Source organism: Neomonachus schauinslandi, chromosome 13 (assembly GCF_002201575.2).
Source record: "Neomonachus schauinslandi chromosome 13, ASM220157v2, whole genome shotgun sequence".
NCBI classification, from domain to species: Eukaryota; Metazoa; Chordata; class Mammalia; order Carnivora; family Phocidae; genus Neomonachus; species Neomonachus schauinslandi.
This window is the reverse complement of record NC_058415.1, coordinates 50,590,563-50,608,678: the sequence shown is the minus strand read 5'-3', so window position 1 is coordinate 50,608,678 and position 18,116 is coordinate 50,590,563. Positions and strand designations below refer to the sequence as shown.

Here is an 18,116-nt window from a genome sequence, read left to right as displayed (position 1 = left end):
AAGTAACATTGACTGGTGGTATTGAAGTATAACACAATGATTAAGATTGAGGACTCTGGAGTGAGAATGCTTAGATTCAAATCTCTGTTCCACTACTTTTTACGTGTTTTGCCTTGAGCCAGTTATTCTCTTTCTGTGCCTCTACTTTTCTTATTTGTAAAGTTGAAGTAATGTCTACCTCATGGAGTTAAGAGCTTAAAATTACAAAATGTATATAAAGCACTTTATACAGAATAAATACTTAGTAATTGTTAGCTGTACCTGTTGTATTAGAAAAGAGTCTAAAGTTAACTGTGCTTCCTGTCATTTTTCAGAAGTTATAGTTTTTAACAGTTTGGTGTGTATACTGGGCCTTATATACCTTAGTCAAACTTATTGTCATCTCTTACTTAGACAAATGAAGTAATATCCTCCAAATTGGTCTCTCCATGGTCCATACTGCAGCCAGCGATCATTTTACAGTAGAACTTTGTTTATACTCCTCCCCTGATTAAAATCCTTTAATGGTTTCCCATTGAATATTTTTTCTTGGCTTGTATCACCTTCCTCTCTGCCTTTTTTCTGCCCAGCCATACCGGCCTGTGTCAGTTTCTTGAGCGTCCCATGCTATTTTCTACCTCAGGAGTTTGGTAGATGCTGTTCTGTTTTAGAATACTTGAGCCCTTTGCTTTGTTATTTAGATCACAAATTATTGTTTGGCTTTTTCCTCCGTTTTCTTTTTTTATTTAATTTTGTAATATAGTATTTATTAAATGAAATTTCCTGGATGTTCACATATGCCCTTTGCTGGATCACTTACTCTATGATAAGCTCACATTGCACCCTATATTTTTCTTTCTCGTTTTACTTAATTGTTTGGATGGTATTTGATTTGCATTCTCCTTACCACAACTAGACTGTAATGACCAGGACTTTAGGCAATGTCTTTTAGCTCATCTTTGATCATATCAATAAATATTTATGCTTTATAAGCAATTAAAATTAATTTTGTGTATTTATCTCATAACTTAATCTTTACCTACCTTATTCCTGTTTCTGATATATTCAGAAAATCAAAATGTTTTATATGTATTTTTGCAAAATACCTTAATTTTTGCATTGGAACAAAAATAAATTAAGATTTGGCAGGCGAGAATTCTACCACTGAACCACCAATGCTAAATTAAGATTTGGAATGCAGGTAAAATACAAATTAGGTTTAAATTATACTTTAATTGACTTTAGTCACTATGTATTGTGCTAAATTTTCATCCTGTGCCAGTTTTTTTTGACACACTGCATTTTGGTTACTATAATAGGGACTTAGGAAATAAAAATGTATAAAAGACTAGGACCCTTTCCCTTCAGGAACCTACATCTTGGGGGGATTTATTGAAATGATGGAGATCATATGGCCTTAGTCGTTCTCTGACTGACTTACTTCACTTAGCATAATACATTCTCTCATTCCATCCACATCATTGCAAATGGCAAGATTTCATTCTTTTTTATGGCTGACTAATATTCCAGTGTGTGTGTGTGTGTGTGTGTTTGTATACACACCACGTGTTCCTTATGATTTCACTCATAATGTGGAATTTAAGAAACAAATGAGCAAAGGGGAAAAAGAGAGTCAAACCAAGAAACACTCTTAACCATAGAGAACAAACTGATGGTTACCAGAGGCGAGGTGGGTGAGCGGATGGGTTAAACAGGTGACGGGGATTAAGGAATGTATTGTGATGAGCACCAGGTGATGTATGGAAGTGATGAATCACTGTATTGTACACCTGAAACTAATATTATACTTTATGTTAACTAACTGGAATTTGAATAAAACTTATAAAAATAAACTAAATGATGGAGAAAATGACAATGCCTACTATATCATTTGGAATAAGCAGTAAAAGACATGAGAAGAAAGAGACAATATGCCTTAAGATGGGAATGGAAGGTTTCATAATTGTTATGTACTCTCTGATCTTTTAAAACTTTGTAAATTAGGTTGAATCTTAGAAGTATGAGAGATGTAGAGAATATGAAATGGAAAGGCTTTTGTTTTACATTTAAGCTCCCAGTCCAAAAACTAAAATTTATTGTAGTTACATATCTAAATAATTGTTAAAACAAAGTCATACAATTAGAAAAATCTCAGTTTTGTCTACACCTTATGATTTTCATCATCTTCTGTTCTGTAAATAGGGACTAGTGCCTACCGATCAGCTGCATCTAAGACAGTGAATATTTATTTCCCTAAAAAAGAGGCTGTTACTTTTGACCAGGCAAACCCTACACAAATATTAGGTAAGTGCATTTTAATTATACAGTTTTCTCACATATCCATAGACTCTTTGCAGTGCACTCAAGACTGTTTCTCCTCCTCACATGAGCTAGGAACTGGGTGCTTACATGATAGAGACTTCTGTTGTGGGATTACACAACTGCGTCGACTACAAATACACAGTCTGATAATGGACCCTTAATACTTTCAAGAAGCCTTATACAAATATAAGGTAAATGCTTTATGATGATTTTAATGAAAAAAAAAAAAACTAAAAGGGAAAAATAGAAATCCCCTAAGATCTTAATGTTTTCAGGAAAAAAAATAATGAAAACGAATGAGTAAAGCATTTAAACAATAAAAGTTTTCTCTTAAAAAAATTAGTGGCCCTTAGAGATAATAATAAAAGGCTGTTCAAATTGTCCATTAAAAATGAAACTGCTCAGTTGACTTTGAATGCTTTTTCTGTTAACTTTTTTCTCTCATAACAAAATGATAGGTGTTTTTTGGACAGAGAATCCTAGCTCTGTTTGCCACTACTACTTCATGAGAATTGAGATATGATAACATATACACCTCAGTATAAAACGGGGGGGGGTTGTCAGAATTAACCTTTATGCCATATTTATAAAAATCATTGGTAAGGGGCGCCTGGGTGGCTCAGTCGGTTAACCTTCTGACTCTTGGTTTTGGCTTAGGCCATGATCTCAAGGTTATGAGATAGAGCCTCATGTCGGGCTCCACACTTAGCAGGGAGTCTGCTTGAGATTCTCTCTCTCCCCCAACCCCCGGTCTCTTACTCTGTCTCTAAAATAAGTAAATCTTTAACAAAAAATTGTTTCATGAAAACATGAAGCATTCGTGTTTCGTGAATATGGTAACAAAAGGCAGTATTTCCATTAAATATGTTTTTAAAGTAATGTGATGTCAAATGTGCATATGGAAATAAGTCAATAAATTAAATATTATAAATAGACATTTAACTCTTCAGTTAATTCATTAACAGTCATATAAGTTGACATAAGTTGGCTAAAAGTTGTTATAAATTTTTTCTTTGAGAAAATAGAAGATTGACCTATACTTGGGTATAATGACATGATATTGCTTTGAAAACCAAAATGATTACAAGTATGATCTACTTTAAAACTTACTTGAAGCAGAAAGTTTCATAAGATCTTAGAAAATAACAGGTAAAATAAAAATCATCACAGTAGCCTTTTTTTTTTCTCTACTGTGCTCAACTAAAAACATTCACAGGCCTTATTCTTAATTTATGGTCTTTGATAATTGCCATGAAAAGTCTTACCTTCCCCATGGTGTATGGTGGAATACTCTTATTGAAAATTTTGACATTTTTATATCATATTTGGCTAATTACAGTTAGAGAATTTTGAAAGTTTGAGTTTGGGTTCTAGGTAAACTGAAGGAACTTAATGGAACTGCACCTGAAGAGAAAAAGTTAACTGAGGATGACTTGATACTTCTTGAAAAGATACTGTCTCTCATATGTAATAGTTCTTCAGAAAAACCTACAGCCCAGCAACTTCAGATTTTGTGGAAAGCTATTAACTGGCCTGAAGGTATGGAAACAGTCTTTAAAATGTAATTAGAAAGCAGTAAGCATATCTTTTCATTTCTTTCAGTATTACTGGTGTTTCTAGATTGAGTAAAAGTTACCCTGGGTAATTGTAATTCATAGTCTTGATTTGGTCACATGCCTTATGAGAATCTGAAGGGAATGTAATGATCCTCATACATATACCATTTCATATGCCATTTTGTAGCATTTGTGGATCCCCTGCAAACCACCCAAGAACATTTTGTGACCTATTAACCCCAGGCTACAACCATTTGCTATAATTATTTTTTTAACTCACTTAATTCCTTTTAAATTCCAAAAGTGTCCTCTCCCTTATTACTTTTTCATGCTATTGATTAGAGAAGAAAAATCATTTGTCCTGCTTAATATCCCATATTGTGAATTTGGCAGATCACTTAATGTGTTCCACTATCTCTATAGTTCCTGCTAAACATAATTAGATTCTGGTTCAATAATTTTTTTTTTAGATGAATACCCTTTATAAATAATGCTGCATACTACCTTTATATCACAGGGCACATAATTTCTGGATTCTTTACTTTTAGTGATGCTAAGATTATAGAGTGGGTTCATTCAGATGGTGTCTGCCCAGTCCTTTGAATGTAAAGCCCTCCACCAACCTGTAAGCATCCTATTAGCATTTGTCAACTGGAATTCTATTAAAAAAGCTTTCCCTCTTGGGGTGCCTGGGTGGCTCAATCAGTTAAGCACCTGACTCTTGATTTTGGCTCAGGTCATGATCTCAGGGTTGTGAGATCTAGCCCTGAACTGGCCTCTGCACTAGGTGTAGAGTGTGCTTAAGATTTTCTCCTCCCTTCCCTTACCCGACTCCCAGTCACACGTATGTGCGTGCTCTCTCTTAAAAAAAAAAAAAAAAGAATACTTTAAAAAAAAGAAGCTTTTCCTCTTCAACTCCCTGGTCTTATAGGAACTCTCTGGTCTTACAGGATTTTTAAAAGCAAGGTCCCCATCCCATTCATTCCACTAGGATTTATTGAATACTCAGTATGTATCAAGCTAGATAATAACCCATTTAAATTATCTTTAAAGCGTACATGATCCTGTAAAAATAAATCCAGTCTCTATAAATATGAAAAATTAATTAACAAAAGTTTTAGAAATATACATATTTTGTAAAGCAGGCACATGGTTTTTAACATTTTCTGAAATGGTCGTGTGTTAATGAAATAAGATTCTTAAAACTGAGTAATAGTCATAGGAATTTTCTGGGTTTTTATAAACATTAATGAATTTTTCTTTTTAATAGATATTGTTTTTCCTGCACTTGACATTCTTCGGTTATCAATTAAACATCCCAGTGTGAATGAGAACTTCTGCAATGAAAAGGAAGGGGCTCAGTTCAGCAGTCATCTTATCAGTCTTCTGAACCCTAAAGGAAAGCCAGCAAACCAGCTGCTTGCTCTGAGGACTTTTTGTAATTGTTTTGTTGGCCAGGCAGGACAAAAGCTCATGATGTCCCAGAGGGAATCACTAATGTCTCATGCAATAGAACTGAAATCAGGGAGCAATAAGAACATTCACATTGCTCTGGCTACACTGACCCTGAACTATTCTGTTTGTTTTCATAAAGACCATAACATTGAAGGGAAAGCTCAATGCTTATCAGTAATTAGCACAGTCTTGGAAGTTGTACAAGACCTAGAAGCCACTTTTAGACTCCTTGTGGCTCTTGGGACACTTATCAGTGATGATTTAAATGCTGTACAGTTAGCCAAGTCTTTAGGTGTTGATTCTCAAATAAAAAAGTATGCCTCAGTATCAGAACCAGCTAAAGTAAGTGAATGCTGTAGACTTATCCTAAATTTACTGTAACAATGGGGACGGGGCTGAGATTTTAAATTGATTAGTGTTTTTTCTCACGTTTTACATGACTGATTACAGATGGTTAAAAAAAAAAGGCTGTGGATTAAGTAAAATTTCAGATCTTGTAAAGTGGGGGGTAAGAGGAGATAAAGAAGAAATAAAATTTTTGCACTGATGAACTGTGAGATTTTCCTGTGTGATGTGGGTAAGTTTTCAGGAGTTTAGAAACAAGAATAAGCTAAAATCAACAACACAGATGCTACAGTGGCATAATGTTCATACCTTTGCCACATAAGATAAGAATGTTTATTTATATAATCTGCTTCTACTACTTATATACCCTAAACTGTTACTTGTCAGTGGTTGTCTTTTATTTAACTTCTGCTCTACTCATTTTCATTGCTGATTCTTTCAACAGCACTGATACATTTCAAGGTCTTATTTTAGCATAAGTACTTTAGAATTTTCAAAAATTAAGTTTGTTATAAATTATTCCATATATCAAAAAGATATAATTTCTTCATTTAAGTTACTTGTAAATAGAAATTATGTTTGATGGCTTATTTTTAGATGAAGGAAAAGCAACTTACTAAGCTGCATTAGGTTGTTACCAGTTCAGACAGATGAGACCCCAAATTAACTCCAGGCTTATGATCCATTTTCTTTTGTCTCTCCCTATTTGAGGTAACTTCATTATTCATTCTAGTTTTGATATTAGTTTATTTTTGGTCATTTCCATTGTCTCAAAGGGAATTTGAAATGTGGTGAATTTTATCAAGCAACTGTGCAAGCAATAACAATGTTATTGGCAAGTCCAGAGCCTATCGTGTAAAAGTAGTATTTTTGAGCTTCTAACATGATCCAGGCACTATGCTAACCACTTTGATATTTAATTTCCAAAACCCCTTAGATGAAGAGTGATGGTGTCTCTATTTTCAGAAGTAAGTATAATGGGAGGAATCATAAGAGAAAAAAAGAAAAGTGCATACCATACTATACTTTCTAGAGAGAGGCATCACAAATTTGTCTCTGAACATCCTAGCAGTTAACACAAAGGAGGAACCAGCACTTTAATTACATAATTTAATGTGTTTACAAGAACTTGAGTTTCTTAAGAGAAGCAGAACTATTCCTATTTTTAAAAGTGGGAAAAAAAAAAATAAAAAATAAAAAAAATAAAAAAAAAAATAAAAGTGGGAAAGATCTTTTCACAAAGAGGACTTTGCCTAAGATAGCAGCATTCTCAACATTTATGGTATACAGAACCATCAATTTACTGGCTTAATGACAAATTGCAAAGAACAGTTCTTCCCCCAATAAGGGAGGAAGGATTTTTGATCATCTGGATTCAAGGAAAAATTTGGAATATCAAAAAAGAATGGGTAAAATATAAATAGGGGGAATGTGTATTTTGCTGAGTATGAAATTGCAACTTTCTGATGTGTACTCAGACTTTAAAAATTCTGTTGTCTGGCTCCATTAGGAACCTTTGCTTTACTCTTTGTTGAATTGGGATTTAGATGGTTAAGTCAAAGTTTTAAATGGCAAAGTTAAGAGTTTAACCCAGGTCAGCCTGGTTCCATTACAATACACTGCTTTCTTGTTAACATGTCCAGTCTAGCATGCAGTTGTAAGTACAAACAATTTATCTACAATATTTTGAAATACTAGGTAGAAACTTTGAATGATGGGAGGACATTAAGAACGTGAGTTCACTCTTCAAAATGTAAGGGGTGGCAAATTGTAAACACTGTTTGCTTCGTATAGTGTACAAGTCTTTACAACAACTTTTAGAATATCAGTATTTCATGTTTATTGAAGAAAAAATACAAAATACAATTTATCTAAAGAAAAAAGATAATCCCACTTGAAAAATAAGTGTTATATGATGGTTTTGTGATACTTTAAAGTCTTTTTCAGTTAAACTTTTTTCCATGGTTCCCTTAATATTTTTTTGTGAATATAAAAACATACATTCATTGAATAAAACACACACATCAAATAAAAATTGCCTGTAATCCCACTACCCAGAGAGAACCATTCTTAACGTCTTGTGGCATATTAGTAGGTGTGTAAATGTGTTGTTTTTGTCTTAAAAGACTGTGGGATACACATTGCACAATAACCTGGTTTTTAAGCTTGCCATTATATTAATATGCATACCTCCACCTTAATAAATATAGTACATTATATGGATCTATCCATTTCCTATTATCTGATACTGTTTTCAATTTTCAGCTATCATCAGTGCTCAGACAAATATCCTAAGTGTCTTACTAGTTCCTTAGGCTACATTTTATACATGGAATTGGTGGGCCAAATTAATGCACATTCTTTAGACTTGATACATGCTGTCAAGTCACTTCCAATGGTAAAAGTCTTAGAGTTAATGTCCATATTGCATTTGAAACACAGTTGCTTGCAAAAGACATGTTATCATTGCCTTGATTTCAGAACTATTAGCCTCCATCTGGCATCACATTTTTTAAATGAGCATGCTTCTGTTGTGATCTCCCCACTACCCTGCTCTAATCCTGCTACCCCTAGCCCCTGGGACTTGCAGTTTATGACTAAATAGCAATTCAGTAATATTTTTACCTACCTCATGTTCCTTTTATTTTTTTTTATTTTTTTATTTTTTTTAAAGATTTATTTATTTGACAGAGAGAGAGACAGTGAGAGCAGGAACACAAGCAGGGGGAGTGGGAGAGGGAGAAGCAGGCTTCCCGCGGAGCAGGGAGCCCGATGCGGGGCTCGATCCCAGGACCCTGGGATCATGACCCGAGCCGAAGGCAGACGCTTTAACGACTGAGCCACCCAGGCGCCCCCTCATGTTCCTTTTAAATCATGGAAGAAGCATAGCTAAAAACAGATTCTTCACAAATTCTGGGGATAAGACTGGGACATAGCTTCCTTAGCAGCTATCAGTTATTGTGTTAAGAAATGATAAAATGTATAGACGCGATCATTTGTGATGTATCATACTTCCTAAAGGTCTTGAGATTTAAATTACTTGAGATTAGGAAATGCTATTCAATTTTTTTTAAGTAATTTAAAAAAATAATTTATAATTAATTTCTAGTATATTTTTCTATAGAAAATTATACACAGGGAGTTAGTTTATTTGGGCTGCTACAACAAAAATACCATAGATTGGGTGGCTTAAAAACATTTATTTCTCACCATTCTGGAGGCCAGGAAATCCAACATGAAGGTGCTGGCATATTTGTTTGATGAGGGTTCTTACATGGCAGAAGGAGGAAGCTCTCTGGGGTCTCCCCATTTATGAGGATTCCACCCTTCTGACTGGATTATCTCCCAAAGGCCCCATCACATTGGGGATTACATTTCAACATACTGAATTTTGGGGGTGACACATTCAGTCTATAGTACACAGTGTAGTTGTGATTATAAATACAATTTTGAAGATTTTTTTCACTTATCATTCCATGTGGTTTTCTTCAGTTTTTTTAAATGAAAATGTTCATACATACAGAAAAGTTCAGAGAGTACAGTGAACACTCATGGACTCGCCAACTAAATTCTACAGTTGTTAACATTTTGCCATATTGGCTTTATCTCTACTCTTGAAATTACAGATATCACACTTATCAACTAAATACTTCAATATGTATCTTAAGAATAAGGACATTTTAAAGAATATTCTTATTTATAATTATCATTGTATTTAAGAGAATCAGTGATTTCATAATATCTAATATCTAGTGCATACTCAAATTTCCTTATTGTCTCATAATACCTTTTAACACTTTTTTTTAAAGGATCTAATATAAATAATCAAGGTTTATGTATTGTATTTATTTGGTTATATATCTCTTTGGTCTCAATCTAGAATGGTTCCTCCATTTTTATTTTCAGTATCATTGACTTTGAAGTATCTAGGCATTCCAGAATGCAAGGTACCCCAATTTCATATTTGTAAACCATTTCTGTAACTCTTCTGTATTAATTATCTATTGCTGCTTAATAAATTACCCCAAAAGTAAAGTGGCTTAGAACAACACACATTTACTATCTGAAATTTTCTGTGAGTGAGGAATCCTGGCCCAGCTCAGCTGGATCCTCTGTTTCTTTGTTTCACATGCTATCAAGGGTATCAGCCAAGGCTGAGGGCTCGCTCATCTGAGGGCTTGACTGGGGAAGGATGCATTTTTGAGCTCACTTACATGGTTAGTGTTCAGTTCTTTTCCAGTTGTTGGATTGAGGACTTAAAATCCTAGTTGGCTATTGGCCAGAGGCTGCCCTCAGTTTTTTGTTTGTTTGTTTTAAGAATATTTTCCAGGGGCTCCTGGATAGCTCAGTCTGCCTTTGCCTCAGGTCATGATCTCAGGGTCCTGGGATCGCGCCCTGCATTGGGCTCCTTGCTCAGCGGGGAGCCTGTTTCTCCCGCTGCCTCTGCCCCTTCCCCCACTCATGCTTGCACTCTCTCTGAAATACATAAAATCTTTTTTAAAAAAATTAAAAAATGTTTTCCCTCCTTTATTTTTTTGTTTTTATTATTTTTTAGTGGGGGGGGGGAGAGGGAGAGAGAAAATCTTGGCATGGAGCCCTACAGGAGGCTTGATTTCAAGACCCTGGGACCGTGACCTGAGCCTAAAGCAAGAGGCAAACACTTAGCCAACTGAGCACGTAGGCTCCCCTGCCCTCAGTTTTTTGTTTTATGGGCTTCTCCATCATGGCAAGTGGTTTCATCAAAGCCAGCAAAGGAGAGGGTCTGCTAGCAGAACCAAGGTCAGAATTTTTTTTTTAAAAGATTTTATTTATTTATTTGAGAGAGAGAATGAGAGAGAGCGAGTACATGAGAGGGGGGAGGGTCAGAGGGAGAAGCAGACTCCCTGCCGAGCAGGGAGCCCGATGCGGACTCGATCCAGGGACTCCAGGATCATGACCTGAGCCGAAGGCAGTCGCTTAACCAACTGAGCCACCCAGGCGCCCCCCAAGGTCAGAATTTTTATAATCTAACCACAAACATGCCACCCACTCAACATCAACATATTCTATTGACTGGAAGCAAGTTACTCAAGGACAGTGGATTACACAGGCTGTAAATATCAGGAAAAGATCACAGGGAGCCTTCTTAGAATCTACCTGCCATACCTATTTCCTATAAACTAAAAGCTAAATCTAAAGACTTGGTTAGATTAAGATTAAAATATTGTAGCAAGAATACTTCATAGGTGTGTGTACTTTTTTTTTTTTTACTTGATTGCATCATATCTCCGCTTCCTTGAAGTTTGTGTTCCCCTTACCATAACTAAAGGAGATTAGGAAGATAAAACAGGGTGTAATTGGCCTACTGACCGTCTTCACAGAGATGGGTGAATATTTTTTAAGTTTTTTCATTCTTCTATATTTTATTTTTCTAACTGATTATCAGGTTTTACTTGTTTAATGGTTGCAATTAGAGTGCTTGTTTTCTGGAGGTACTAAGGCAGGATCCTGACTTTGAGGGCAACAGTAAACCACTTTGGTGCCTCTCGTGGAGGAAAAGAGTCTTTAGAATACAGTGAGTGATGAAAGCGGAGGAGAACGCCAACTAATGCCCTTCTGTAAAGTAGGTAGGCTGATACTGGTCCTAGGCCTAATATGAGCTCCTGGGACTTAAAACTTGATCTTGGAATTAATGGACACATTGTAATAAATCAGAAAAGTAAAATGTCCAAATGGCAATGATACTTTCATCAGATGTAAAGGCATATGATATAGCAATACTTACACAATGGTTTGTAATTGAATTTAAAGCAAACCAGTTAAGTAACATTGAAAAAAAAAAAAGACAAATTTAAGTAAATTAGATAGCATACATTAAGCAATTACTTTATACTAGTTTCAGGCTTATCCTCATTATCCCTATGGGGTAAGTACTGTTACTAATTTTACAAGTGAAGAAACTGAAAGAGATCAAGTAACAAGGCACTAATAACAAAACAATGGAGAATAGTATTTAATAAATGATGTTGGCAAAGCTGGATATCAAGATGAAGAAAAATATCAATTTGTGGTAGACACTCCACTTTATCATAACAGCAACTATGGTGGCTGGTAGTGGCATGTACGCTTGATACATAGAGCAGAAGTATGCCTGAAACAAGCTCTCAAACACATTTCTTTCATTTTTGTGTCTTCAAAGGAACTAATAAATTCAAGAACTGCTTATTTCTATGTCATTAAAATTTTCAATAGTAAAAGCAACAAGTGAAAGAGTACTAGCTTTGGGGTTAAAAAGGCATACATTTCAATGACATTTCCACCACTTGCTATTAAGTCAAGATGCTTGGTCTCAGCCCCAGTTTAATCAAAGGTACATTAATATGTGAAATGTCTACCACATAATGAGTACTTACCAAGCATTGCTTTCACAGATAACACAAGGCTACCATCTTCTTTAACAATAAAAGTGACTGCAGAAGAGTATTTTATTGCTACTGGGGGAAAAAAATGCCCACAGATGGGGGTATCCTGATGATATTTTGCAAAATTGGTAACTGTTTGGAACTCTGAACACAAACATCCTTACACTTCATTTAGACTTTATATAATGCCACAGAACCTCACTATGAAATATAAAGATGTTTCTGTTGGAATTTAAGAATTATATCTGCCGGGGCGCCTGGGTGGCTCAGTTGGTTAAGCGACTGCCTTCGGTTCAGGTCATGATCCTGGAGTCCTGGGATCGAGTCCCGCATCAGGCTTCCTGCTCAGCAGGGAGTCTGCTTCTCCCTCTGACCCTCCTCTCTCTCAGATGCTCTCTCTCTCTCATTCTCACTCTCTCAAATAAATAAATAAAATCTTAAAAAAAAAAAAAAAGAATTATATCTGCCCATACTACTGCCCATGACATTGAATAGTGACTCAGGCAATATGAAGCTAGTTTTGAAGACCCTTCTCATGGCTAGCAGAGAAATACAGAAAAGGAAAAGTACGTATCAGTTAACTATAGCCACCATAATACTGTTCAACAACTAACAACAACAATAGCATTAATTTACCTAAGAAGTTACAAGCTTAGGTGTCGCTGATCCTGACTGGGCTCATTCATATCTGTAGGTTGGAGGAGGACCCTGCTCTAGGCTAGGCTTGACTGGATGGTTTAGCTGGGCAGCTGAGCTCTACTTGTCTCTCATCTTTCTCCTGGGACCAGTGTGCTAACCTGAGTATATCATTTTCATAGTAATGGTGGAAGCACAAGAGTGAACTGTCACAATTATAAGGTTTTTTGTTTGTTTGTTTTTTAGGTAGATTCCAAGCCCAAAGTGGGGCTTGAACTCAGAACCCTGAGATCAAGAGTTATATGCTCTACTGACTGAGCCAGCCAGGTGTGCTGTTTTTGTTTTCTTTTAACACCGTGCTTGCTACACATCTGCTAACATCCCATTGGCCAAATTAAGTCATCTGGTCAACTCCAAAGGCAGGGACTTATGTGTCTTGCCTTAAGTGGAAGGACACTGCCAAATTACATGGCAAAGAGCATGAATACAGGGAGAGGTGAAGAAATGGGGACCTTAATGCAATTTACCAGAGTGGTGATTTGGAAAGAAGCTCTGTATGAATCCTGAACTTCTCAGTTCAGAATTTAACATTGCATTTCTAGCACATGCCAGGCACAGTATTAGGGGGTGACACAACACTAAACTCACAGCCTCTGTTCATGAGAACTAACAGTATATTGGAGAAGATACTAAACAAATACCTCAGTCAAGAGTTCTGGATGCCCTGTAGGGAAGACAATGTCTTACAAAGGAAGAAGCATTTCATTTTAACGGGATTAAGAAAGGAAGTGATTTGGAAAGGTTTTAAATACGGAGTGATACTTAAAAAGAATTTTAGAATTAACAAGATGAGTGGAGGTCGGATTGTTGGATAGGCCCAGAGGGCATATTTCTAGGAAAGATATGGGGCTACAGAGAAAAATGCTGTTCAGATCATGCAAGGTCTTACATGTTGTATTCATCAGGAATCTAGGTTGCAAGTGACAGAAACCAATTCAGATCAGCTTAATGAAAAAGGAGACAATTGTTGGCTCATTGATATGAAAATGACAGTATTAGGACTTTGTGTCTTGTTTCAGTAAGTGTCTCTTGTTGAGCTTCACAGGACAGAGAACATGACAACTAGAGATAATTTCCTTACAGTTCATTTAAGTGGAAGACTGAATTTCTCACCTAGTGTCTCTATAAATTCCAAAGAAATACTGATTGGCCCTAGCGTTAGTACATACATATCCCAGGCCGATGATTGTGATGAATGCTCAGTGAGTTGCTGAAGAGCATTTATAAAAAGGGCATATAAACTCCAATCTCTGGGGGCGCGTGGGTGGCTCAGTCGTTAAGGGTCTGCCTTTGGCTCTGGTCATGATCTCAGGGTCCTGGGATCGAGCCCCGCATCGGGCTCCCTGCTCTGCGGGAGGCCTGCTTCTCCCTCTCCCATTCCCCCTGCTTGTATTCCCTTTCTCGCTGTGTCGCTCGGTCAAATAAATAAATAAAATCTTAAAAAAAACCCAAAAAACCTCTGATCTCTGTCCACCCTCCCACGACAGAAAAGCGGTCTGTAACAATGTTTGCTGAGCTGAAGTCTGTAACAATGTTCAATGCTGGGTCTCTTCATCTCTATAATATTATATTGAACATATGAAACTGTCAACATTCAATCAGTTTTGACCTCCAAAAAAGGCAATTTCATATGGTTCAACCTAAAGAGACAATGGCATCTCTCTGGCTTTAAGCCAACCAACCTTGTGATGTTTCTATGACCTGTTCAACCACGAGTCAAAGTCCTTTCCCTGTTCTCTGCGTGGCAGAGCTCCATGTAGAATTGTCTAGTTTCTGTTAGAAAGCTGCTTGTAACGATTGCTCCAAAGCCCGTGTGATTGCCAGTGTCACAGCGGCAGCTGAGTCCCTGTAGCTAAGTCTCTCTGCCATGTGATGAAGGAGCACTGAACTATGCCCAGCAAAGCTCCTACTGACCTCCTTTAAATAAAGAAATTTCTGGCCATTAATTTCACTAGGTACTTTTACTCCCATAATTTAGTGAGGTCATATAATCCTGGATAAATCTGGTTCTCCATCTGAAACTGTGTTTCATTCACTCATTTATGCAACAAATTTTTATTAAGAAACAACTATGTGAGAAATTTTTTTTTTAAAGATTTTATTTATTTATTTGAGAGAGAGAATGAGATAGAGAGAGCATGAGAGGGAGGAGGGTCAGAGGGAGAAGCAGACTCCCTGCTGAGCAGGGAGCCCGATGCGGGACTCGATCCCGGGACTCCAGGATCATGACCTGAGCCGAAGGCAGTCGCTTAACCAACTGAGCCACCCAGGTGCCCGAGAAATTTTTTATTAAGGGCACTTGGGTAGTGGGAATAGAGAAGTGAGTAACACAAAGTCATTGCTTTCATGGAGCTTACATTCAAGTGAAAGGAGACAGACAAACAAATGCATGTGTAGTGGTATTAAGAGCACTGAAGAAAAATAAAGCAGAGTAAGAAGAATGCAGAATGCCAGAGTGAGGATGGAAGCACTTCCTATTGTGTGGTTTTTTGGTTTGCTTCTCCTTACCAGAATATAAGTTAATGAAGGTGTGGATTTTGTCTATTCTGTACTCTATCACCAGTGGTCAAACAATGCCTTCTTTGTATTCTAGAACAAGAATATGGAAGAGTGGACAAAGACTGGGATTCATCTGCCAAATGGATAAATTCTTAAGCCATCTAGTTGGCAGTGTCCTGGCTTCTTGCTCCAGCCAAAGAAATATGGGAACTATTTGTCAGTTTGCTGTAGAATGAGGTGGAAACCGAGAAGCTTCTCAACTGATTTTATAAGGGAAAAATTTGCAGCCAGTAATTAATATGCAACTATCCAGGCTAATACATACCATCGTAGGTTTATATCAGTCATCTCAAGTTGCCATAACAAAATACCACATACTAGGTGGATTAAACTACAGAAGTGTATTTTCTCACAGTTCTGAAAGAGGCTGAGAGTCCAAGATCAAGGTGCTGTCAGGGTTGATCTCTGATGACATCTCTCTTTCTGGTTTTAGACAGCTGGTTCCCTTCTCACACTAAGCTTTCCTCTGTGTGCTCACGGGGGAGTGGGATGGGGGTGGAGGGGAGAAGGGAAAGTGTAGAAGGAGACCAGGGACAGGGGGAGAGAGATCTTTAGTGTCTCTTCTTCTTATAAGGACACCAGTTTTATCTGATTAGGGCTCCAACCCTCATGACTTCATTTAACTTTATTTTTTTTTATTTTTAAAGATTTTATTTATTTGACAGAGAGAGACACAGCGAGAGAGGGAACACAAGCAGGGGGAGCGGGAGAGGAAGAAGCAGGCTTCCCGCAGAGTGGGGAGCCCGATGTGGGGCTGGATCCCAGGACCCTGGGATCATGACCTGAGCCGAAGGCAGACGCTTAACGACTGAGCCACCCAGGCGCCCCGACTTCATTTAACTTTAATTATGTCCTTAAAGGCCCTATCTCCAAGTACAGATACATTTGGAGTTAGGACTTTAACATAAATTTTGGGGAACACAATTCACTCTGTAACAAGCTTACAAATGTTACATGTTATTAATTTTATGTGCTTATTCTATGAACATAATACTTTCAATCCTTTTAGGTAAGATAGTTAATGAGGCCAATATAGAACTTCCAAGAGCACAATATGCTCCGTCGCAGCATTTACCTTAGAAGGCAAAACTAAGGGTGGAGCCAGGGGGTAGAGACAGCTGTTTTCACAGGGCTGTAATTACCCCTGCATCTGTTTTGTTTTATGCACTTATTAAAAGTTGTTGAATGGCTGAGACAGTTAGGAAATGTGGTCAAAGGGAAGTTTCTTTTTTAAATTGCTTTTCTGTCCCTCAAGTGGTAATTTTAGGATTACTATCACTCAGCTAGTGTTGCCCCAGGCCCTATCTTTTTTCTTCTGTGGCTAAAGCCCCTGCTGAGACCACCCTTGCCACATGATGGCAATTTTTAAAAATATGTATTCTTGATCCTGATTTTAAAACCTGGCTTGTGTTTCCAAAATCCTACACAGCAGCCCACAAAATCTAGCACTGATAAACCTATGACACATACTCAATTTTCAAAAACTCACTTAAGTCCTTTATTTGTCCCTCATGCACTCGATGCAGGAAATAAATAATCTCCAGAAATACTCCCTAAATTCTCTTCAGTTGTCTTCCATTTGTTGCCCTCATGCACTGCTGCTTTTCTTTTGCATTTCTTGCCTCAAATTCTTTCTAAAAGTGGCCTGGGACTTCCTTACCAATCCTGTGCACTCCTAAACTCTCCTTTAAGCCTTCTTATCTTCTTCTCCTTTGAAAACCAAGAACTAGTCTGAAAAGGCATTTTTGAGGAAGGAAGGGAGAGAGAAAAAATAGAAACACTGATATGCCAGTATTTTATCCCTGCTCCCTTCTCCCATCTCCCCAACATAAATAATTTATGTACATTTATCAGGTCAACACACTGATTTCAGTAGATAAATGGTTAAACTTATTAGCACTTGATGATGAGGAAATAGTGTTCCAACTAATGGTAAAGTATTCAAAATTGTAAATCAAAGGATATATATGCACCCCAATGTTTACTGCAGCATTATCTACAATAGCCAAGATATAGAAGCAACCCAAATGTCCACTGATAGATGAATGGATAAAGAAGATGTGGTAAATATATATATAATACATATATATTATATATATATATTATATACATGTAATGGAATATTATTCAGCTATAAAAAGGAATGAAATCTTGTCATTTGTAGCAAAATGAATGGATCGAGAGGGTATAATGCTAAGTGAAATAAGGCAGTCAGAGAAAGACAAAAACCATATGATTTCACTCACATGTGGAATGTAATAAACAAAGCAAATGAGCAAAGGAAAGAACAGAGACAAAGACTCTTTTTTTCTTTTTTAAAGATTTTATTTATTTATTTAAGACAGAGAGAATGAGAGAGAGAGCACATGAGAGGGGGGAGGGTCAGAGGGAGAAGCAGACTCCCTGCAGAGCAGGGAGCCCGATGCGGGACTCGATCCCGGGACTCCAGGATCATTAAGCTGAAGGCAGTCGCTTAACCAACTGAGCCACCTAGGCGCCCCAAACAAAGACTCTTAAATACAGATAACAAACTTGTGGTTGCCAGATGGGAGATGGGTGGTGGTATAGGTGAAATAAATAAAGAGAATTAAGAGTACACGCATCTTAATGAGCACTGGGAAATGTACAGAATTGTTGAATCATTGCATAATACAGATGAAACTAATATAACATTGTACATTAATTATACTTGAATCAAAATAAAATTAAAAATGCAAGTTAAAACTCTATTATCATATATTAGAAAAAATTTTAAGGTTTCAGTGTATGGATGACATTTTAAATTAGCTTAATCTTTCTCAAA

The 18,116-nt window shown here is 36.8% G+C and overlaps 1 protein-coding gene across 2 annotated transcripts in view; it reads left to right on the top strand.

Moving 5' to 3' along the window:
• PLAA (phospholipase A2 activating protein) overlaps positions 1 to 5,763 on the top strand; it is a 37,959-nt gene extending 32,196 nt beyond the window's left edge. For both annotated transcript variants that reach the window (XM_021681031.2, XM_021681030.2), the window contains 3 exons: positions 2,182 to 2,283; positions 3,676 to 3,840; positions 5,128 to 5,763. In XM_021681031.2, the coding sequence (XP_021536706.1) occupies positions 2,182 to 2,283; positions 3,676 to 3,840; positions 5,128 to 5,693 (833 nt within the window). In that variant the 3' untranslated portion in view covers positions 5,694 to 5,763. The remainder of the gene's footprint in view (positions 1 to 2,181; positions 2,284 to 3,675; positions 3,841 to 5,127) is intronic.
• Positions 5,764 to 18,116: the final 12,353 nt, after the last annotated feature.